The sequence below is a fragment of the Heterodontus francisci genome, chromosome 6 (assembly GCF_036365525.1).
Source record: "Heterodontus francisci isolate sHetFra1 chromosome 6, sHetFra1.hap1, whole genome shotgun sequence".
In the NCBI taxonomy this organism is placed as follows: Eukaryota; Metazoa; Chordata; class Chondrichthyes; order Heterodontiformes; family Heterodontidae; genus Heterodontus; species Heterodontus francisci.
The window spans coordinates 48,597,049-48,621,096 of NC_090376.1; the positions used below are offsets into that span (position 1 = coordinate 48,597,049).

Genomic DNA, 24,048 nt, shown 5'->3' on the forward strand with positions numbered 1-24,048 from the left:
AAGGGGAGGAGGGAAACTGATTTAAGGCAATAGGACCTTTTACCTCTCTGCATGCGCTCTCGGGCAGGGTGACTGGATGTAGGGGGACAACGAACATAGGGTTAAGGGTGAGATAAGTGACAATGGAGCAAAGATCAGGAGAAGCAACAAGGGTTGCTTTGGTAGTCCAAAGGGGAAATGGTAAGTGTAGTAATAAGTGTGAGGAGGTGGTAGGAATGGGAAGCTGAAGTGGTAGGAGATACATGACTGCTGAGGTACTTTCTGCTATTACCTTTTATGATGCACAGATCCAGATGGAGGGTAGGAACTATCACTACTGTACTCCAAACTGCAGGTATCATCAAAACAACAAGATGGAACCAGGTGAACAGGCCCTAAGTGAGAAAAAAATCACTACAGTCAGTCATTAAACAGAACACATTTTGAATTGGGACACTTTTAGCTGGATTTAACTCTCAACATCCCAAACTATAGAAACCTTAAACTATATTTTACAATGACACTCTCTAAACTTTACTCAATGTTCTGTGTGTAAAGGGGGTAGAAGCTGTGGTAAAATGAATGATTTTGACTTCACCTTTGCTGCCACTTGTCACTTAATACAAAGAGCTGAATTTTACTTTTAGGGGTGACGGATTTAGTAGCAGCAGAGCTGACCTCTGCCTCCTCCCTGACATCACCCATTTCTTTGCGGAGGGTAATGCCCTTGTAAATGAAGTGGGTTTGGATTATTCTTTGGTTCGTTGTGAGCAGACTGTGGGGGCAATTTTCAATGGTCTGAAAAATAAGTGGGTAGCAATTGAAAACTGTACTTGGGGGATGGTGGTGATGAGTACTCACCACTGATTCGGTGTCCTTGACCAGATCCCCGGTGTTTGTCCAAAATTAAATGTATACCATTTTTGCTTTTAACCTGATCAATTATCTTATTTATCATTTGAACCTGGCTGCCTTAGGTGTGCTTGTCTCTTTTGATTGAGATGGGAACTAACACTGCCTGCAATGTCCCCAGATCATCCTAAACACGGGCATCGAACCATGGTGAAGCACAAGCACTTTTGTTCATCTGCTTGCCCAAAACTTTGTTGTTGCAGGACGAGCACAGGGATCAAACTATCAATATTGTGTTGCCTCTGTGCCACATTTGTCCCGTGCTGTTGGCATAAGGGTGTGCAATTTCAGATGCTAGGATCTCCAGCAGCTATGTAATCACATTTGGTTTGGTACTGCAGTGAGATATATTTTTCTTTAAAAAATTTGATTTATATAATCAATTTTAAAAAACCTGGAAAATCCTACAGTTTCTTCTGTTATAGAAGGTCTTTGTTAGTTCTCAGTAACAATATGTAACTGCTTTTAAGGACAATTAATAGTACAGTACTAGTCCTGTGCTGGCAGGTATTTCAATAATAACAACACCAGTAATTCAGCTGGCAGTGTGGGAAGTTCCAAGACAGCTTCCAAAGAAAAACACAGAGCTGGTTAAAATATCAGCCCGTTAATTGAACATACTGTATCATGTTAAGATTTGATCAGCTTTAAACAACTGATACAGATGAATTCATATTCAAGCATTGTGTTTCTATGGAATCCCGTTTTATTATTTTCTCTCTCCTTCAGCATTTTTGTAAGTCGATCAAAAGGGGCAGGCAGATGGCCTACTGACACGCTCCTGCGAAAGCTGCTTTGTAATTATTTCCTTGGAAGCACAAGGGTCTGTCTGGATGACTCAGTTCCCAATTTTTCCTCCCATTCTGAGAAGGCAATAGCAAGTCTCTTGGTTGGCATCTTCCACAACAATGCCGCTGAGGACAGAAATTTCCTATCGGATAATTTTCCAAGGATACCCATAGTCTCCCGAAGATTACTCACTACTGTGCAAACTTGTTGAGGCAGAATAACAAAATACAAACTGAAGGCTGCAGACACTTCATTCTTACTGCTGTGAATACTACTCTGTGAACAGCAGGATTTCAATTCCAGGGTCACAACCCTGAAGTTGTGTTGATTTCCGGGTCCCCACTACGCATCGTTTCAGCAACGCGCATGCATTGCAATTTAATTGGACCAGAGTTACGTTTGCTGCCTAATTAGCAGTGCCGGATACAGGACATATGAAGGAGTGGGCCCGATTTAAAGGGCAAGTGGCAGCCATTGCTGGTTGCCATTCCACTCAATGATGGCAGGAGAAGCTGTGCAGAGGGAACTTGGTAGGGAGGATCTCCCAGCCCCCCTGTTTTTCTTTCACCTCACTTGAGGTGCTGCTGGAGGCAGTGACAGCAAGAAGAAGCATTCTTTTCCCTGTCAACAGCACAAAAAAGCCTGCAAGGCTGACAAAGAAAGCATGGCTGGAGGTGGCTCATGAGGTCAGCAGCAGAGGAGTGGTGAGGAAGAAACTGGGTCCAGTGCAGTAAGCATTTCAATGACCTGCTTAGGTCTGGAAAGTTAAGTCCAAAGATAGACCTAAATGGCCTACCTCCTGGTCAGCAGTCACCAGACTACAAAACAGAGGGGCATCCTGAGGGTGCATAGAGTTCTCTTGACAATAGAAGAGATGTGTGCACGGCATCATTGACGACTCATAAGCATTGCTCATTATCTGAGCACGACTGGACAATAGTGCAACATTCTATGTGAATAAAAAGCTGCAAGTGGTGAGGGAGAAAGGCTTTGTCCCAACGGCATTTTTCTTCACCTCTCAGGCCAAATGGAACAACACCGCCAGGGAGAGCGAGAGGGTACTTTTGGATGGTGGGGTCTCCCAGCTCGTGTCATTGATGCATTTTGAGGAGCTCGCCCCCCCAATCTGTGTCATTGATGCATTTCGAGAAGCTCGGCCTTGATCTGGCCAGAGTGGCAAGTCACCGGAACTTTGGAGATGGAGAAATGTGAGTCCAATTAGGCTGCATGACAATCCTCCCTGTGCAACAAGCTGTCAATGCATAAGCTGTTAGCTCATTATTTCAAGCAGCAGAAGCATTCGGTGAATTGTGCTAATTTCTCTTGATCCCTTCTCTTATGTCTGCCACAGGGCTAGCTGCAGAGGGGGAGGAGGTAAGACACTGCCAGCATGTTTTGGAGGCGTTAGAGGAGGAAGATACCTTGGCGCCTGCACCATCAAATCTTTCTTGCACACCCTCCACCAGCCCAAACATTCACACCTAAGTGGATCCTTGCGAGTTATTAGAGATGGTGGCACAGGGTGGAGCGCACATCAGTCCCTCAGAGAATGGAGGACAGGCACAGCCCTGTTCAGCAGGGCAGAGATGCAGAGCTTCAGGAGTCACGAAACAGGCGGTTTTACCTGGAGAACCAGCGTGAGATGTGTGCCCACATGTCGGAGTTACCTGAGGCACTGCGGAGCCATTGGATGATAGAGGAGTCCATTCATCTCATGTACTCTACAATGACACAGTGCTTTTAGCACATGAGCTCCTCCATTAACAGAGTGTTCAACCTCATGGAGAGTCATATGGGGCATCACTCAGAGTGGATGCAGGAACAGCCCACTGACATGCACAAAATGCACGCCACAGTCTGTAATAGTGACCGGTCAGTGGTGCAAATGGCAGAAAGAAGCATGGAGCGGATACCATCTGCGCCCTGGCTGGTGGTTCCCTCTAGCGATCGGGGGACATGAAAGGGCTGAGATGGTGACAGATGGTGATTATGGGGCTGTGGCATCATCATCCGCCTCCATGGCCTCTCCAACAGACAAAGCATCTGTAGAGTCACGCTCTGTGATAGAGGCTGCCCCCTGCAGTGATGCCGGTGCAGCAGTCTTCGCTCCCGGCACCTCCACAATGAGGCTGACCACTATGGGCCTCTCTGTCCCAGATAGGCACGAGCAAGCAGTCTGTCTCTACCTCGCCTGCAGCCACAGGGGGAGCAACTCTTAGGCGTGGCCATGAGCACAGGCTACCTCATCGAGAATGTCACTTTGTGGATCACTTGGGTGTTTCTGTTGTACATGACATCAAACTGTTTTGCGATAAAGCACTATGCATGTTGTTGCACTAAGGCAGACTTCTCTCCAGTTGAGAATGGAAAATACGGGTTAGCAAAGCAAAGGAGTGTGTTGGGGATGAGTTTGTCAGATGGAGACTCTGGAGGTTTTGCAGTGGTTGTGCCATTGGAAGGTAGTTGACTTTTGTTCTTAACGGATGCTTGCTCTCACTCAGATGAAGGAGACTCTCGTCTCCAAATATAGGAGCTCATGGTCTAGGGGGTAACATATTAGTATGGGTAGAAGATTGGCTGCTGGCTGGCAGAAAACCGAGAATAAGCATTAATGGGTCCTTTTCTGATTGGCAGGATATGACGAGTGGAGTCCCGCAGGGGTCTGTGCTGGGGCCTCAACTTTTTACAATTTATATCAATGACTTAGATGAGGGGGAGCGATGGCTTGGTAGCTAAATTTGCAGATGACACAAAGATAGGTAGGAAAATATGTTGTGAAGAGGACATAAGGAACTTGCAGACCGATACAACCGATAGGTTGAGTGAGTGGGCAAAGATCTGGCAGATGGAGTACAATGTGGGAAAATGTGAAGTTGTACACTTGGGCAGGAAGAATAAAAAAACAAGAGTATTACTTAAACGGAGAACAACTGCAAAATTCCGAGGTGTAGAGGGATCCAGGTGTTCTAGTGCATGAATCACAATAAGTTAGTATGCAGGCACAGCAAGTAATAAAGAATGCTAATGGAATTCTATCCTTTATTACGAGAGGAATTGAAAATAAAAGGATGATATGCTTCAGTTACACAGGCCATTGGTGAGATATTGTGTGCAGTTTTGATCTCCTTATTTAAGGAAGGATGTGAATGCGTTGGAGGTGGTTCAGAGGAGATTTATTGGATTGATACCTGGAATGAGGGGGTTGTCTTATGAGGAAAGGTTGGACAGACTGGGCTTATTTTCACTCGAGTTCAGAAGTGATGGGAGACTTGGTTGAAGTATATAAATTGCTGAACGGTCTTGACAAGGTGGATGTGGAAAGGATGTTTCGTCTTGTGGGTGAGTCCAGAACTAGGGGGCACTTATAAAGTTAGGGGCCGCCCTTTTAGAACAGAGTTGAGGAGAAATGTTTTCTCTCAGAGGGTTGTGTGACTTTGGAACTCTCTGCCTCAGAAGGTGGTGAAGGCGGGGTCATTGAGTAATTTTATGGCGGGGGTAGATAGATTCTTGTTAGGAAAGGGAATCAAAGGTTATCAGGGGTAGATGGGAGTGTGAAATTCGAGACACAAACAGATCAGCCATGATCTTACTGAATGGCGGAGCAAGCTAGAGAGGCCGAATGGCTTACTTCTGCTCCTTGTTCGTATGTTCATATGTCCTGAAGACTGAGTCTCACTCGGGTGAAATGTGTCTGGATCAGAGTAGCCCTGGCGCCCCTGCCATCCTGATAAGCACTCTGCCTCCTGAGCCTACCACGATGACATCCTTGCAAAGCATGGGGGCCATTCTCCAGCTCTCCTTCATCCTCCTCCTCATCTTCCTCTTCCTCCTTCGAGGAACTGTGTTGTTCCAGCGCTTCTCCCTCTTTAAGGTCCACACCTCTCTGACAGGCCATGTTATGAAGTGCGCAGCAGATCACCACAATGCGCAAGACCCTTGAGTGAGTGTACTGAAGGGTACCACCTGATAGGTCAAAGCACCTGAAGCTCATTTCAGGAGGCCAATGGCCTGTTCAATGATGACCTTTGTACTCGGTTGGCATCGGATGTAGTATCTTTCAGCCTCTGTGGTAGGGTTACACACAGGAATCATCAGCCATCTCCTCATGGGATAAGCCTTATCTGCCGCTAACAGCCATCCACGGATTTCCAATTGCTCAATGAAGAGCTGCGGCATCTGCAATTGCCGGAGGATGAAGATGTCAAGACAGCTTCCGGGATCGTGTGCATACACCTGTGGTTGTATACTAGCTGGATGTTTATGGAGTGGAATTTCTTCCCATTGAGGAATCTCCCCGGCTGGTCAGTCGGTGCCTTGATGGCTACATGGGTGCAATCTATGATCCCCTGCACCTGAGGGAATCTGGTGACTGAGGCAAATCCCACTGCCCTTTGAATTCAAGGTGGATAGCAGTACTCAAACTCAATGTAATTCCCTGCTCTCTCCAACACAGCATCCATTACCTCTGTGATGCAATGATAATGCTGCTGCCTGCGAGATGCCACCAATGTCTGCTGCCGCTCCTTGGAAGGAAATGGATGCAAAAAAGTGCAAGTCCACTCTGGCATTTACAGCCACGGGAAGGTCATGGCGATGGTCCCTATGAACCCTCAAATGACCATCAATGAGGGCACAGGACTCAACGACTGTCTGCCTAGACAGGTGCAGCCTTCTGTGGCACTGACACTCAGACATGTCCAGGTAGCTTATCCTTTGGCAGTTAACCCTCTGCTGAGGGTATCGCCTTCGTTGCCTTCCTGCCACTCGTTCCTCACCCCTGCATGCCTGTTGCCCAGGGGTCTGCCTCTGCTCCTGCAGATGCTGCTCCTCACCGCTAGTCAATTCTATTTTGGAGTAGCTTAATCCAATTTCCTCTTATGTCCGTCCTTCCTTTCAATTGGAATGTGGAATCATCCTGAAGCCCCCCTCATGAACCCGTGAGGCCCAGAAGCAGAGGGACCCAACCATCTTCAAAGCTGCCCCTCCACCCCTCAAAATGCCCTTGTCGAGTGAAGAGATATGACAGATAATTCTCTTGACTATGCCACTGGTTTCCTGTGAATGAGGTCCATCTCTGAGCCTTCCCTCTTTAATGGTGCCCCTTGCTTGTGTCCTGCCGTTCTGACTTGCTCTGCAGTCTTGTTTGCACCTCCTCCTCCCTGTCATGGTTGACACCCTGCATGGATTCCGTGCCTTATTAAGAAAATTCAAAACTGGCCCTTAACAAGCTGACAACAAGCTCGTTAGGAGCTATAACTGGCCATTTATCCATTTCAGGCAGGTTGCCTCTTCCGGCTCTCATCAGAGCCTTTTAAACTTTGAGCATGTTGGTTTTGCGTCAGGAAACTGGCATGCCAACCTGAGGAGCAGGTTTAAGCACCCTGTTCCTGCCCTTTCATTTAAATAAAAATCCTGCCCCATGAGTGGAGCAAGGTAGGCAGCATTAGTTCCCAATTCCACTTCCAAGATGAAACATTATGCTTTGTGGCAGAGTCTCCATTAGTAACCTGATAATAGGGACAAGGACACATAACTAAGCCAGCCAGATTTAACTGACAAATAAGATAATTTTTTAATTAGATTACCACAAAAAATTGTATTTATTTAATTTTGGACAAGCACCAAGGATCTTGTCAAGGGTACCAAATCAGAGGAATTACTTAAATTTGTTAGGTTTTATAAATCATGAAAAAAATAAACAACTACTGCATTCCTTTCATCAAACTGGAAATCTTTTATGCTCCCGTTAACAATGTACACAAATACAATGAAAACTGTGATTTTTGCAGTGTCACTATCCACGCATTCATCTCACATTGCACATAAAAGGTGATCGTCTACTGTCTTAAACACTTAAGAGATGTACTTAGGAGAAACCACATCATCCAACGACAATGGGAGTGTCGACAAGTCTCTTCTAATAAAGCAGTCCTCTGAGGATTCTTTCTTTACACCTACCACAAGCCTGCACTGGACCTTGTTGACAGTGTGTGCAGGTTCTGTGTGGACTCGGATTAATCCTCTGCCTGTCAAAGGATGACAGTTCCGCTCCATTTAACTGAGCATCCTGTAGTCTCATTGACCCTTTGAAGAGGAAAAAAGAGAATAACAATAAAAAATGGTATTTATTACCACTCTTAATAATTCCCACATACTCAGTGGCCCATAACCTCCCTTTAGGGTCAATGTATATTTTGTTGTCATTGATTTGTTGACTGGCCACACATTTTTTCAAACCTCAGTTTTTCTAAGGTCAGACCACCAGAAGCAATGTTTTGAGAAATGCAGTGCCCAGATTACAAACCCACAAACATGAAGGCTGTTTTAGCCTTTCATTTAAAAAAAATAATTGTAGCATGCCAGCGGTTACCAATTTTTCCACAAAACCCTAACACTAACAGACACTGGTGAGACCTGTTGGGCTTTTAATGCTTCCAGTACATATACTGTGATGCCATAATAAACACTTTTATTGCTGAAGAATCAGGACTTTGTGTAAAGGACATTATCAAGAACATTCTAGATAGTTGTGTTCATCCAACTCTAAGTAACTCCAAATGAGACCACAAACAGCATTTTGTGAAGATAGTTAAAAATGATATAAATAAACACAAACAGTTTCGCAAGCAAAATTTTAAGAACTTTCCACACCTATATACTTTAGTTAATTTAAAAGTCAATCCTCATTCTAAATAAAAGTAGTTAGTTAATCCTTGCAATCCTTTCTGCACATCAGTGGTATATTGCATCAGACTACTGCACATGGTTGATCTAATGAGGCTGGTCACTTCACTGAGATTTTTGTTCAGACATAGAGACTGTCTTAATATAATGTAATTGGAAACATTCCTTCTTCACTTTTTTTTTAAGTTTAGGACTCTTCTCAGCCAGGCCTGGACCCAATCACTATGTTAGACAGATCAAACTTTAAAATACACAACATGTTTGTCTAGATACAATAAAACTGCTGTCTATGGGTGGTCTGCATCCTTGTGCTTGATGTTAGTGGCTGTTTAAGGGCAGCTTCAAATCCAATTGCAGATGTTGCTTGTACAACAGAAAGCTGTTCTATTTTTCTGCCAGTGTGTTTAGTTAAATGAGAGACTGAGAAGAAAAAGAAATTTTCCCTCTTAACACTATCGAGGCACATTCCGATTATGAGATCATTTAACTATACTAACGTACTACAGTAATTATGACATTATTTGAACCGTAAGGATCAAATGAACAAAAATAAGTTCAACCAATACCAAACTTATTCCTTTATTGTTGCTCCTTTTTTGGTCTGTCTGTACAGGAGAAAAGCCTCCTCACCGCTCCAGTTACAATATTGCTTTGTGGCCAACAGCTGACCAAACTAATCTTACATAAAGTAGGCAAGTTGTGGTTGTTGGTGCCTTTTGGTAGCAGCATTTACTTAGATCACTGAGTCAGGTGCATTAACATTACAACCTAAACAGCTGAGATAACAGGACCAGAATTATAGCAGGCCAGCTGCAACAGTATCACATTGAGCCTTTGGAAAGAACTTGCTATCGTCCTTATGCATATGGATTCTGCTGTATTTCCAACTATACTTTATACGCACATAGATCGAGAGGTTTCATATAGCTTGAGAAAATGCGAGAGCTATTTAGAAGCTGTTGAGCAGTTTCCAGTCTTTTCCCCTTCCTTCCTGCAGGTGATGACTCCACCAGAATTCAGCTACACATGCACGAGGAGCCCACTGGCCCCTGATACACAAATGCCCATTCTCAGTGGGAGAGCCAAAACAGTAAGTGTTCACAGTTTAATTCGATTTGAATGTTGTTACTCAGTTCAGACACACATCCCAGTGGGAGTCACTGGATATCCAACAAAAGTGGCTGCACTTTCCCCACACTCTCTGGCACAAGGATGCTTTTACCAATTTTAGTACCCTTCCTCACCTTAGCAGAGATCAGTTAGCTCACCACAGACCAGAAATTAAACCTGCGACCTTTTTGGTCTCTATAGCTCCAACCCACACCAGGAAATGCATTTATCCATTGAACCATTTCAGGAGGTCAGAAATATGGTTATAACAAACTTACAACTAGGTTTTTTCTCCATAAATTGCTTCTTGCAATAGATGATGCACAGGATGAGGAGAGCTAGCAGAACCATGGCCAAAGCACTGCATATCACTGCTGCTAATGCAGTATCACGAGGGCTGGAGGCAGTCGATAGGATCTTCACCAGGTTTACTCTAGTGCTGCCTAAAGGGACAGGAACAAGTTAAAAACAGTGTTAGGAATGACTATAAGACCTCAATACCTTGAATACCATATTTAAACCAGAAATCAGAACCATACTAATTTGTGTTCTGAAGTACACGTCTACATTGAAGCACCTCTAATATTCAGGGCTGATAATGCTTTAAATCTTTTTTTTCATTCATACATTGGGATGATGCCAATGAGGGTGGTGGAAGCAGAGACAATGAATGATTTCAAAAGGAAATTGGATAGGCACTGGAGAGAAATAAAATTGCAGGGCTACGGGAATAGAACCAGGGAATGGAACTGATTGGATTGCTCTTTAGAGTCGTATGGACCCGGTGGGCCAAATGTCTTTTTCTGTGCCATAATGACTCTATATTGTAACAATTTCAAATTCCAAAAAACACTCTTCGGTTCTTACCTCATTATTTTAGTTGAATGGGCTTTATGGTCTATACATACAGGCTTGGAAATGCCTCTGCCCCCACTCTGTTGACATAAATGTGGCAAAGTGGAGTTCCTGCTTGCCCTGATCTATGGCCAGAGACAAGATCTTGTATCTTGAGGATGGAGTCATTTGCATATCTGGGAAACTGAGGGGCTGGGCCCATGGCAAACCCCTCGGGCTGTACACACCAAATATGGTTTTGCTGTAAAATGTACATTGTATGTAAAATGGAATGGAAGGGTTGTGAGGCAGCTCACTCCTGTATTGAAGAAAACTGATTTCCTTTGCACTTTCTGGAATGCCAATTTGATGCTGTTTTGAACTGTTTTGTAATGTATTTTTTTTTTACAGAAATTTATGAATAAAGTATATTTTGAGAAACAAAAATCCAGGATGGTCTGCCACAACCTGAAAAGAGACAAGCCAATCCACCCATTTCTGGCGCACCTGTGCTTTGCCTTTCTGCCTGAAGTCTCCAACCCACGTGGATCACATTTTGGGGCCACAGTATTTTCTTTGTGCCTTAAAGGTAACAAAAAGTTTGAAATAATGATTTGCTAATAATGTGATGGGTATATACAGTTTTCTGTACAAGCAATAAGGTGAGATGACCATCAGTGGTCTCCAAGACACTAGATATAGGTTGTACAAAGTTGCTGTCCTCAACAAATTCAGTGAGCTTAAGGCTGAAAGAGCTGCTTCTGTCAGCGCAAACCTTTCACTGTGGCTAACCACAGGCTTGCAGATTTCACCATTTATACTGCTCATATCAGGTCAGGTTCACTCTACGATGAGTTCCTGCTGTGCACTCGTCTCCTCTAACCTGGTGAGTTGCAGATCCAGTGTGTGATCTGTGTGCTATGGCAAAAGAGGGATTGCATGCTTAAAAAGACTCTTAATTGCCTTTTAAACGACCTCAATTGGCATCCTTTCAGACCCATGGGGATTTCCTGCTGGAGTCGCAAGGTGCCACGGGGAAAGCTGAAAGAGGCCTAGATCACCTTGGGATCCTGACCCAATGTCGTTTTCTGGGGCTTTCCCACCTCGCATGCTCCCGAATCTGCCTCCACCAGGCTGGGAAAATCTGCCTGTTTATCTTATTTCTGTCTCCACAGATACCGCCAGATCAGCTGAACATTTCCAGCACCTTTTGTTTTATAGCTGTTTTTCAGATTGTGTTTGGAAGACAACTGTGTGAGGACAGACTTTATGTGGTAAATTTTTATAATACTGGAACAGAATGAAAAAAGATGACATATGCAAATGTATTTTTTAACCTCTGTGCTTTTTGGCCAGTGGCTGGGTACGCTACATGTAAGTCAGCGAAAGTAAATAAAACCGCATTTTTGGTCTGTACAGGTGAGTTGAACTACGCAGCTTGTCACCAGAAAAGATGGCTTTTTTTGCCTCTGATAATAGTGGTTGAATTACCAGCTGGAACATCGGCAAAATCCATTAATTTAGGTGGATTGAGGCACCTTTTCAAAGTAGAAACATCAGCTGAAATTTTACCAGCAAGATTGAAGTCCCAACATCAGGATGCAATGCGTATCCTGAGCTCATGCAGCGGGACTGTGCAGGCAACTTTACCGGCAACAGCCTCTTAATAATAATGATAGAGGTGGCCGCTGTTGAGGCTGCAAGAGGTAACAGAGGGCGCCTTCATGTTGAGGTGCCCTTGCAGTAAAGTTGGAACTTTAATATCTGTGCCGGGTCCAGGCAGGCAGGTCCCAGTGAGCGGAGGGGTAACCCCTCCAGCAGCGATGTCAGGGCAGTGGGGGCAGAGGCAGCTTTGGTCGCTGGTGGGCTATGGAGCGTCCAAAAAGGAAGGCCCCACCCTCACCGCACGAGAAGCCGCTGGGAGGCCACCTGGATGTACCTGGTGGTCACCCCAAGCAGTGGAGGACCGTCCCGATGTGGTAAAATACTGGTGGAGGTGTAAAATAACCTGCAGTTGGCAGGTGCCAGAGCTGGTTCTAGGAATATCCCGTGGCACATGAAGACGTCAGGCTTCCCTCCCAACGCCTTCCATCACCATTTTACGAGCCCTCCTGCCTTCTAGCCGTGTCCAGGACTGTGCTAAAATCCCAGGCATCATCTCATTTGCCACTGAGATGAAGCTGACTTTGTGAAAACCTTGGGCTAGATTTCACCAGACCTCCATGGGGAGGCCACCCAGTAAAAGATAGCAGCCTGCCTGCAGGCTTGTGGGTGGGGGGGGGGGGGGGGGGGATGGGGGATGAGTGTGGCAGCCCTCCTGATTAGGCACCCTGCGGCCCATGGAGGGTCTCCCTAGCATCAAGGGCTAACCTCGCTGACAGACCCTGCCCTCAGAACCGACTCTTTCCCCCCCCCACCGCCACCCCCACCGCCTACATGGAGCCCACCTGACTGACCCTGACGAGCCCTACAAACTCACCTTGTTTCTGTGGCCTCCTCCATGCTGTGGTCGCAGCAGTGGCTTCCACTCCTGGTGGTACTGAAGAGCTGCCAGCCTTCTGATTGGCAACTCTTGGAGGCAGGACCTCCACCCTTAAAGGGACAGGTCATTACCTGCCCTGATCGCCATTGAATTCCATCGGGGCCCCTGAAAATGACTGATACGGATTTGCCCCAGGCTTTCTGGCACGGTGTCGGTGCCCATAGCAAAAAACTTCATGCAACTACATTGGAGGATTGTATCTGAGAACTTCATTATTATGTCTAGAAACAAACCATCCTGCTAAGTATTTCCAGCATTTTCTGTTTTCATTTTATTCTGCCAAGTAGTACAGTTTATCGTTAATTTGGTAAACATAGTGCAGGCAATGAAAACAGTGGCAAACTAAATTGTTTTTCTGAGGGCAGGGATGCAAATTCATATAGAGCTAGGGTTCAGATACATCCCAAAAACATGTGTAAAAACCAATGAGTGCCAAAAACAGTATGATCATGCTGAAATCTGAGCTGCTGTACATTGAAAATCCAACCCCACCATCTACAAAATTCAAACGCCAACATACAAAAAAGCAAGTTACTCCCAGACATAAAGTAAAACATACTTTTCATACACAAAAGTTGAGCTCGGTCAAACACAGAAATATAAGACCACATCTGCTTTGTCCCCGTGCCCCTTTTCTTTAACTCTCCTGAAGCCTAAAAGCTTGGATGCTTCATTTTTTTTAAATTTGTTTCATGTGATGTAGGCATCGCTAGCCAATTTTATTGCCCATCCCTAATTGCCCTTGAGAAGGTGGTGGTGAGCTGCATTCTTGAACCTCTGTAGTCCATTTGGGGTCGGTGCACCCACAATGCTGTTAGGAAGGGAGTTCCAGGATTTTAACCCAGCGACAATGAAGGAACGGCGATATAGTTCCAAGTCAGGATGGTGTGTGACTTGGAGGGGAACTTGCAGGTGGTGATGTTCCCGCGCACCTGCTGCCTGTGTCCTTCTAGCTGGTATAGGTCGTGGGTTTGGAAGGTGCTGCCTGAGTAGCCTTGGTGAGTTGCTGCAGTGCATCTTGTAGATGGTACACACTGCTGCCACTGTGCGTCGGTGGTGGAAGGAGTGAATGTTTGTAGATGGGGTGCCAATCAAGCGGGCTGCTTTAACCTGGATGGTGTCAAGCTTCTTGAGTGTTGTTGGAGCTGCACCCATCCAGGCAAGTGGAGAGTATTCCATCACACTCCCGACTTGTGCCTTTTAGATGGTGGACAGGCTTTTGGGAGTCAGGAGATGAGTTACTCGCCGCAGGATTCCTAGCCTCTCACCTTCATCCTCAGAACTATACATAGCAGGGACTGGAGGACTGGTAAAGGGTGATGTTACAATCAGGTGAGGAGGGGTCGAATGGTTCCCCTTTTCTCCTTTCCTTGTTTGACCATAACCAGTTTACTTTATCTTTGAAAAGGAAATACTTGCCAATTCAGTGAGCGTTTAACTGTTTACACGCTGTGATCATAAAAAGAACCAATCGGCCAGCTTTTCTTGAGTTTAACAAAGAAAGAGGTTAGCTTTATTGTACTTAAACTGATTTAAGTAAAATAATAAAATACACTCCAACTTTCATACACACACACACACAAAGGTTACAGAGTGAAGGGGAGGTGTGGACAGATCGGTCAAATTAGAGTCCAGAGAAATTGAAGGGGTATACAGTTTGACTTGGTGACTTGGCTGGCTTCAGTCTGAATTCGGTGGTCATGTGACTTCCGATTTGGTGGTCCTGAGACTTCCGATTTGAAGATGTAGACGGCTGATTTGATGGTTCTCCTGGAGATGGTAGTGCTGCTGATTTCCTTCAAGGATTCTCTGGCTGCAGCAGGGGCATCCCTGGGTAGTTATGGTCAGCAAACAAAGTTTGAAGCTTGCAAGTTGGGTTGGAGAGAGAAAAAGGAAGGAGGGTCTTCTCTAATTAGCGTCTAGCTGCTTGTCTGATTACTGCAGAGAAAACAGAAGCTTAAGCACATGAAGGATGTACCTGTCATATGACTGTCACCCAGTGATTCAAGCATGGCTGATACTAGTGTATTCCCTCTTGCAACTTAATTAGTCTATGTCTGGTAAACCCTACTCACAGCTGGGGTCCCATTGTTCAAGTGATTCGGTTTGAGTGGTTCGTCTCTACTAGTTGAATACCTCACGTCATGGCCTTGACGGCTTGCTAATGGGACAGGATAGGTGGTTCACTCAGATTCCCCAGGTCATTGTCTTGATGGGTCTGTGCAGACATGCTGACTCCATCAAAATGTATTGGAATGTGGAAATACAGTGATGCAAAATGTATTGGAATGTGGAAGGTACAGTGCTGCAAATTGGGGTAGCCATCTTTAGCTGCAAGCATTGGGTCACCTTTAATCTCTGTTTTTTAAAAAATTAAATGCAGATTTCCAGCCAGTGGATTAAAAATCATCATTTGACATAAAGCATGTTTCTACCACTGCTGCTTTCTGATTGGTGAAAAAAGCTGCTCCTTGATTGGTCTAAATTCACCAATCAGGAAACAGCCCTTTTCACTCTTCCTGTGCTAATAGCATAAAAGACTGATGCTGAGCCAAAGTAGAAATTGCTTTTTTGCACAAATATGCAACAGTGAAAGGAACTTAAGAAAAAAAATCATGCCCCAGATAAATAGAGCTCAGGTGCTTGGTCCATGGTTCATTCTTGGGACAACCACCCCAACCCGTCATCTAGGTCAAAGGTAGTTTCAACCAAAGCAATAACGATTCTCAAACAATTAGTTAATCAATAAAATAGGAACAATGGTTACTGAAGAATGAAGAGCATTAGATGAGTGGTCAATACTACACCATGATCACCAGTTAAAGTAATTGCAACATTGTAAAGTTTAGGAGAAAGTTGCTGACACGAACAAAGGTTAACTTTGGTCAAAGCTGATGAGACACTTTTTTTATTGCAGACAATACTGTTTCCTTATAAGTCCAATGCTGTCAATGTCAAATCACTATTTGTTTTCTCAACTTCTTATACCATGAAAGGATCTTGGAGTAAAAATCCCTTGGTTTGCTATTCGTGTAAAATAGTAAACATGTCCTAAAAGACTACCTTTACAATTTCATTCCAATAATGAAAAGCATTCATTAAATGTCATCCCAGAGAGGAATTGTTACCTTTTACTAATAGCTTGTGCAGTGTTCAACAGGCAAAGTAAGGAAGATTCAGAACACTCAGACTAGTAATCCAAATGTTCACAGAAAGGATCGTGCTTCTAATTTCAGAGGAGCCCCATGTCAGAGGCAGGAATTACATTTCTACATTACTGCAGGCAGTGCCAGCATATCTTCTATTTACTCAAATCACAGAAAGAAGGATAGAGTTGGCTGCCTGGAAAACTCACAAATGGCAAAAAAGTTGAAATGCATTTTTTGCCTTTGCGAAAAAAATATAGGACAGAGGAGTTGGGTATGAATGAACTAACTCAATTGTTACTAATATTGTAGTGTGACCTCAACCCCAAAAATTATTAGCCTTATAAATGAAGATTGCAATATAATATAGCTGCCTATCTCATATTTGATTTGTAATAGCTTGAACAGACTTTTAATAGAAAAAATAATTTTAATCAGCATTTTGTTTAGCTTTGTAGCTAAGTAAAATCAGTGGAACCAGTTTACTAATGTTGCTTTGCTATTGCTAACTCATACATGGGAACATAGGAGTAGGCCATTCAAACCCTTGAGCCTGTTCCACCATTCCATGAGATCATGGTTGATCTCTATCTTAACTCCATGCACTTGCCTTGGCTCCATATCCTTTTATACCCTTGGCTTGCAAAAATCTATCGATCTAGATTTAAAGTTATTAATTGAGCTAGCATCTACTGCTTACACTACCACCTTCCATTACATGAAGAAATGCTTAACTTCTCTCTTGAATGACCTGGCTCTGATTTTCAGATTCTGTCCCTTGTTCTAGACTCCCTCACTAGTGGAAAAAGTTTCTCTCTATCTACTGTACCAATTCCTTTCAAAATCTTAATTTGTATTATACAGAATTGAGCCAAATAGCAGTGGTTCTTGTATGTATTGGCCCTGGTGCTTTGGAGTCCACCCTGCTTGCTCTGTAGGGAGAATTCCAGAGCTCCAGCAGTAACAGAATGAAATGTAAGTGCTTGCTAAGTTACAATTCTGACTTTTGTTTGCTTGCAGCAAACTTTTCCTGCTGTTGGAGTAAAGCTCCTACAGGCTAGCAACGCAAAACTTCCCAAAATCAGAAAACATTCCCATTTTGTAACTGATGAACCTTCTCACTTCACAGAATTGTGATTGTGATTACAGCACAGAAGGAGGCCATTCAGCCCACTGTGTCTGTACTGGCTCTCCAAATGAGCAATTCACTTTGTGCCATTTCCCCGCCTTCTCCCCGTAACCTTGCATTCTTCCTTTTCATATAACAGTCTGATTCCCTTTTGAATGCTTCAATTGAACCTGCTTCCACCACACACTCAGGCAGTGCATTCCAAACCTTAACCACTCACTTCATGAAAAAGTTTTTCCTCATGTCACTTTTGCTTCTTTTACCAATTACTCTAAACCTGAGCCCTCTCGATCCTTTCACGAGTGGGAACAGTTTCTCCCTATCTACTCTGTCCAGACCCCTTATTAATTAAAAACCTGTCAAATCTCCTCTCAGCCTTCTCTTCTCCAAGGAAAACAGTCCCAACTTCTCTAATCTATCTTCATAACTGAAGTTCCTCATCCTTGGAACCATTCTCATGAATCTTTTCTTCACTCTCACCAATGCCTTGGCATCTTTCCTAAAGTACTTGAGGCAGTACCTTGCACCAGTGACGCTCATTTGCCTCACATCATTGCCATTAAAGTTGGGGCTTGATACCTACAATGCTGGAATGTAAATGCAGCACAAAGCTCTCTTTCAATCGGCTCCAGGGGCATCACCAGGTGAGGTTGTACACTGCATCTCCATGTTAGTTTAAAATAACCTTGTAGGAACTTCAGCAGTCATTGCTTGTAATTCCTTTAGTGGGAGAGTCCAGAACAAGGGGGCATAACCTTAAAATTATAGCGAGGCCATTCAGGGGTGATGTCAGAAAGCACTTCTTACAATGGGTAGTGGAAATCTGGAAGGCTGAAATTTTACCAGGCCATTTAGAGCGAGGTTGGAGGCAGTGGGGACCGTAGAATGGAGCAGACTGAGTAGGACTGGAAGTCCAATGTCTTGACCCCACTTCCGGACTTTACCAACGGCGGGAACCACAGAGGGCGTACTTCTTACAACAAGGCGGCAGGACAACAATTGAGGTACTTAAATGGCCAATTAATCAAAGATTTTCAGGGTGGTTTGGATTTTATCAGTGGCGCACAGGGATTACCTTCAGAACCCCGCCTAATGAAACGAAGTGGGGGAATAAGTGCTGGCTCTCCAACTAAGTCATGGGAAAGCCAGCATGTGCTGGAAGGAAGGGTGGTGCACAAAGGGCACTGGCAGACGTTCGCTGAAGGGGCAAGGGCGGAGATGGTACCAGGAGTGTTGGGCCAGGGTCACAAGGGGCAGTGGCACTTGCCCCAAGGATAGGACTGACAGGCAGGTTTGGGGGCAGCCATCCTGCTGGAAGTCCTAAGATTCAGAGACAGAACACCTGCCATGGGCCTCGTTCACCCAGGCCATGTGGCCCCCATTGAGGAGGTGGGGCAGCTCAGAGGGAGGGAGGTTCAGGCACCAGTGGGGGAACATCACCAACCTCACAACCTTCAAGCGAGCCAGCCTTGGGGTGGGCATGGCACAGAAGGGCACACAGGGGAACATCAACAACCACGTGCACGTAGAAGAGCCTATCTGCAGGAGAAAGTGTACCACCCGAGGCTGAACTTTCTCCAAATGTCTGAGTGTCAGTGAAGACTGCAGCTCTCCAGAGAGGCCATCACTGATCTCTGCGTCATGCTGTGGGGTTGGTGGACCCCCAGTGCCAGTGGTCCTGAAGATCCCCGTTCCTCTCAACTTCAATTCCTCCGACTCTTTCCAGGGATCCACTGGAGACCTGTGTTGGATCTCCAGCACATTGATGCGTCAAGCAGGTGACTGATGCCATGTTCTAGAGGGCTGATGACGATGTACAATACCACACCAATCTGGAAAATCAGGCGGAGAGATCCACTGGGTTCGGGGGCATTGCAAGTTGTCATTGGCTGTATGAATCGAAGCTCCCCTGGACCAGCCAGTGGCCTTCAGCAACAGGAAGGACTTCCACTTGGTAACTGGTCTGTTACCACCTAAAGTGGATCCTTCAGGTATGTGCACGGTTCCTGGGAATCAGCCATGACGTATACATATGACGTATACAGTCGCAGGTCTCAATTTTTCTGACCTCTGCACACCTTCAGGGATCGATACTGGGAAACAAGGGCTTCCCATTGAAGATATGGCTAATCATGCCTGTGAGGAACCCACACACACAGGAGAGGTGCAACACCTGCCATGGGTCAACTCGAGCAACCATCAAGCAGGCCATGGCCTTCTGGAGATGCAATTCAAGTACCTTGATCAATCCAGTGGAGCCCTTCAGTGTGGCCCAGCGAGGGTCTCATGTATCATGGTGGTCTGTTGTGCACTGCACAACCTGACACCGCAGAGGGGTGAGGTGCTGAACAATGAGATCATCACTGATCGTGATGCTTTTCGACAATGAGAATGTGAAGGAACCTGCTGACCAGGGGATGCAAGATGAAGAACCCCTTGGACCACATACAAGGCAAAATGAGATACGTGCAAGGGAAACTTGGGACCCCTGTAAATGTTATGCCCTTTGAGAAAGATTCCAATAAAGTTTTAGCTGTTATCAGCCCTGATGTCACCTCCTTCATTTGACACTCCGTAGCCCAGGTGCACAGTAGCAAGGCCAAGGAGGTGAACAAATACGCCTTAGTCTATCATTTCCCATCCATTGAGGAAGGGTGTAGATATAATCTCACAGGGCAACAAGAATTAGAATGAGAAGTAGGAAGATTGAGTGAAAGATTTATGGAGGTGCAAACCAGAGAGGAAAGTTAACATCCAGATATTTAAATCACCGTGATCCCCAAGTGCAGCAAGGTGCTCTTCTTAACTCTCTTACGGTGCTCCTATGAGGTGCCACGCCTGCGCTTGTGGCTGATCGTGTTGCTCCATGGCTTGGGATGAGCTTGGTGGCCGTCCTCTGGCTGCCTGAGGCTTGGAGGGCCCCATTAACCGAGGGGCTCCTGCGCAGGTGCAGGACCCCCCTCTGTTGTTGCAGCTTTTTGAAGTGATGGTGCCACAGGCAGAGGGGCTGAGGAGCTGCTGTTCACACCAGGAGCGCCCTGAGAGGAGCCCCCAGCAGTGGAAGGCAGCCGTTCCTCCTCCCTTGCAAGGCACACTTGTACCTCCCAGCTCACCTGAATGGTGGAGAATCCAGGTGCCTCATCCTCCTCACGCCTTGTCACTGGAGCATTGAGCTCATGGACAAAGCGATGGGATGCAGGGTGGCATGCATGACTGGCATCCACTGACTGGTCTGCTGGATCTGGCTCTCCAATCCCTTGATGGAGAAAGCCAAGCGCACACCCATCATAGACATGGCAGCACTCACGGCCTGGATAGGCTCCTCCATTGTCCGCGCATGGGTTCACACAGCCTCTTGAAGCTCTGCTAGATGTTCCATTGCCTGCTGCTGCAGCAGTTGCCATGTCATGGACAACTCCAAAGGCACGTCATCGGCCTGGAGCTCAACACTGGCCTGGCCTCCCACAGTCCTCTGACTGCCAGTGGCCTCACTGTCACAACCTCCATCAGCTGCTTGGGTGCGTCTGTGGTGTCCTCACCAGCTGGTGACCCTGAATCTAATCGCGAACACATACCCACTGCTGTGAGAGTATCTGTACTGGTGGAGAGTGTAGGAGAATGATGTGACGCTGCACCCTCTGAGGATCCCTCCTCCTCCTCAGAGGTGGCTGGCTGGCCCCTGGTCACTTGACGTCTTCTGGCCTTGTCTTGGCCCTGACCTGCATGAGAGAACATATAAATGTAAGGGTAAAGGATTTCCCATTTCCTCATCCCAGTCATGCTTGCTGTGGACCTCCATGTGTCCAACATTGGTCACATTGACACTATGCCTTGTGCGTGTCAGATGTACCCTTGCGCACCAGCATTCGTTCTGTCACCTTCTTGGGTTGGCACCTCCATCTCACCATCAGCGACTGCGCAGCTGCCCTATTGGCCTGCCAACTCCAAGGCCTCCTCCTCCATGGAGGTAAAGATGTGGAGGTACGGGATCCCTCCGCCAGTCTTGGCCCTCTCTTTAATGTTGTGTGCCGCATTTGAGATATGCACACATCTGTTCTGGTGGGGGTCCAGCAGTCCATAATGGGGGCACATGGATGCCACCTGCATATGGCCACTCTAGAGGGATCTTGTGGGGGTCCAGCATAGCTAGATGGGCACCACTCACAGAGATGCAACCATGCCTTTTTTTATTCATTCCTGGGATGTGGGCGTCGCTGGCTAGGCAGCATTTATTGCCCATCTTTAGTTGCCCTTGCAAAGGTGGTGGTGAGCAGTCCATGCGGTGTAGGTGCATCCACAGTGCTGTTAGGAAGGGAGTTCCAGGACTTTGACCCAGCGACAGGATATGCTGCTGCCTCACCCCCTTGCCACTGACTTGATGATCACTCACTTGGCACCATGCCAATGTTCCCGCCTTACCATATACAAGCTCCAAAGGCAACAGTGTTTTGCCGTACTCACCATGGCGGATTGAATGAGATCATTGACATGCTTTCGACACTGGATCCAGGTTCTGGGGTGACCCCATGGCTGCTGACCTCCTCTGCAATCTCCAACCAGGCTTGCTTGGTCGGGCAGGTGAACGCCAGGCAACAGCAGCAGGAGGACATCAGGCAGCAGCAGGGGAACACCAGGCGGCAGCAGCAGGAGAACACCAGGCAGCAGCAGCAGGAGAACACCAGGCAGCAGCAGCAGGAGAACACCAGGCAGCAGGAGAAAGGAAGGATTTCTGTGGCAGGCAGCAATGAATGCAGGGTGGGAAGCCCTTTAAATATGGCACCAGCAGCTGCCGCAGTGTCAGCTGACATCGACCTCACTGCTGCGTTGCTGCCTCGGGCCCAGGACTGGATGGCCCCTGCGCTTCGCGCTGCTTAATTGGACAACCCCTGCACTGCTTACTTGGCCAGCCGCCTCAAGATCACTTGCGGTTGGCCGCCTAACTCAAAAGCGGAAACGGCATCTTCTTTCAGTGCCGCCGCCGTGACCTGCGCCATCGGGATAAAATCCACCCTGAACTCTCTCCCCCAAAAAACTGTTGTAGGTCAATTGAAAATTTCCAAATTGAAATTGATAATATTTTTGTTAGGCAAAGTTATTCAGGTTTAAGGAACCAAGGCGGGTAGGTGGAATGAAGATATGTGATCTGTTTGAAAGGTAGAACAGGCTCAAGGGGCTGAATGGCCTGTTCCTGTGAGAGCAAGTTTCTGACTAATGCAAACTGAACCATTTTTATTAATTGTTTTCAGTATGGAAACGAACATGCAAGTTTAAACACTATTTTCTGAAGTGTGTGTTTTACCTGCAGTTACACCCAAAATGAGACGTGTCTATGTACTTACTGAAGATGACAGGTAGAATCTTGAACTAGCAGGGTAATAACTGAGGCCAGAGTTGACTCATGAGAATTCTTGCAAACTCCTTTGAAATCGTTCAAAACAAACAGTAAAATGAATAGGATGATTAATGAAGTTATCCTGGTTCATCTCCATTGAGTTTAGATTTTTAAGTGGCCTATACACACTGGGAGGACGTTGCTACAGTGTACATGTTGAAATAACTGTCAGGATTTTACCAGCCCCTTGAAGATGGGCTGGGAGGCGGGTGGAGTTGTGAAATGGAGATGGAAGGTATCAGGAGGGAAGCCCAATTCTTCCTGCTGCCACGGGATATTTCCAAAGGCAGGAATGGCAGAGGTGGGCGGCCTATTAAAGGCCATTTTACCCAGATGCCGAGATTTTACTGGCAGGTACATTGAGGCATCCTCCCAGTAGTTTGCTGGGGGGGCGGGCCTTTCCTTCCCAGAGGTTCCATGTCCAGTGGAGGGGCCCCCCAGCAGCAATGACCGTCCCCGCTGCTCCAAAGTCGCCACTGGAGGGTTCATCCCTCTGATAACTGGGATCTGCCTGCCTGGTCCTGGCACATTAAAATAAATTATTTCCCGGCCCTTCAAGAGCACCTCAACATGGAGGTGCCTTCTCCTTGCTGCCTCAGTAGTGGACACCTTTATCAGTGGCACTGCTAAGGCTGCAGAGCTGCCCGCCATCTGATTGGGCCAGCAGCTCAGAGAAGCAGGTTATTGTCCTCAACGCCCCTCCGCAGTCCTGCCATTTGCCTGCGTGGGCTCGGGACCTGTGTTTAGTCCCAGCAGCCAGACCCATGGTATGCCAGTAAAATTCCGGCCAGTGAGTTCGGCGCCAGTCCCCAGTTTAGATCAGCAAACCTGCTTGGTCTTATGGTTCTGTACTATGGTGTTTTGACCCACTTTCACAGAAAATATGAAAAGGTGGTTTTGCTACAAATTTATAAAACTCTTAAAAGAACATAACGTGACTCTTAATCTTGTTAATCTTTTGCGGGGGAAAGGGTTGGGGGGAGGGGTGTGGCAGCAGGGTTGAACAAATGCTATCTCAGCTCTCAAAGGATTACATGATTGGGGCGCTGCAAGGCAAAAATATATTACTGTCAAAAAATGCTCCAGCTTTAAGAACAATAAATCCTACATGAACATAATCTGAGTATTCACAGGTCTGGCTGCATACCATCTGTGTAATAATTTCATCACAACTGTAGGTGCTTGGCCTTGGAGGCATAGTCTCACAGATGAAAATCCTGGGGCTTGCAACAAAGAAGTCTGCTTTAAAGAAATGTAGAGAACACAAAATAGATTGTTGTGTTGAAACTGTTGAATAGAAACCTGAAAACCTGACTGGTTGTCCTTTCTAGCAGCAGAGGTAATAACACTTAGAACTATTGTGTTATATAGGTAGCTACGACAATGTAAGAATATGGGGTTGTGGATTGCGCTTTCTGTCTGACTTTAATTGAATGATCCTATTCTGGTGGGCGGCCAATTAATCCACTTAACTGGCCTATTAACGGCTATTTGACGCCCCGCCAGCATTTTACCGCTGTTGGAACGGCCC

General features: G+C 46.0%; 1 protein-coding gene across 3 annotated transcripts in view; it reads right to left on the bottom strand.

Annotated features, from left to right (window-relative positions):
• tnfrsf19 (tumor necrosis factor receptor superfamily, member 19) overlaps positions 1 to 24,048 on the bottom strand; it is a 126,481-nt gene that overhangs the window by 15,927 nt on the left and 86,506 nt on the right. For 2 of the 3 annotated variants that reach the window (XM_068032844.1, XM_068032845.1), the window contains exons 6-9: positions 10,816 to 10,890; positions 9,753 to 9,917; positions 7,639 to 7,764; positions 272 to 374 (exon numbers count right to left, since the gene is read on the bottom strand). In XM_068032844.1, the coding sequence (XP_067888945.1) occupies positions 272 to 374; positions 7,639 to 7,764; positions 9,753 to 9,917; positions 10,816 to 10,890 (469 nt within the window). The remainder of the gene's footprint in view (positions 1 to 271; positions 375 to 7,638; positions 7,765 to 9,752; positions 9,918 to 10,815; positions 10,891 to 24,048) is intronic. The other variant, XM_068032846.1, reaches the window with a different exon arrangement.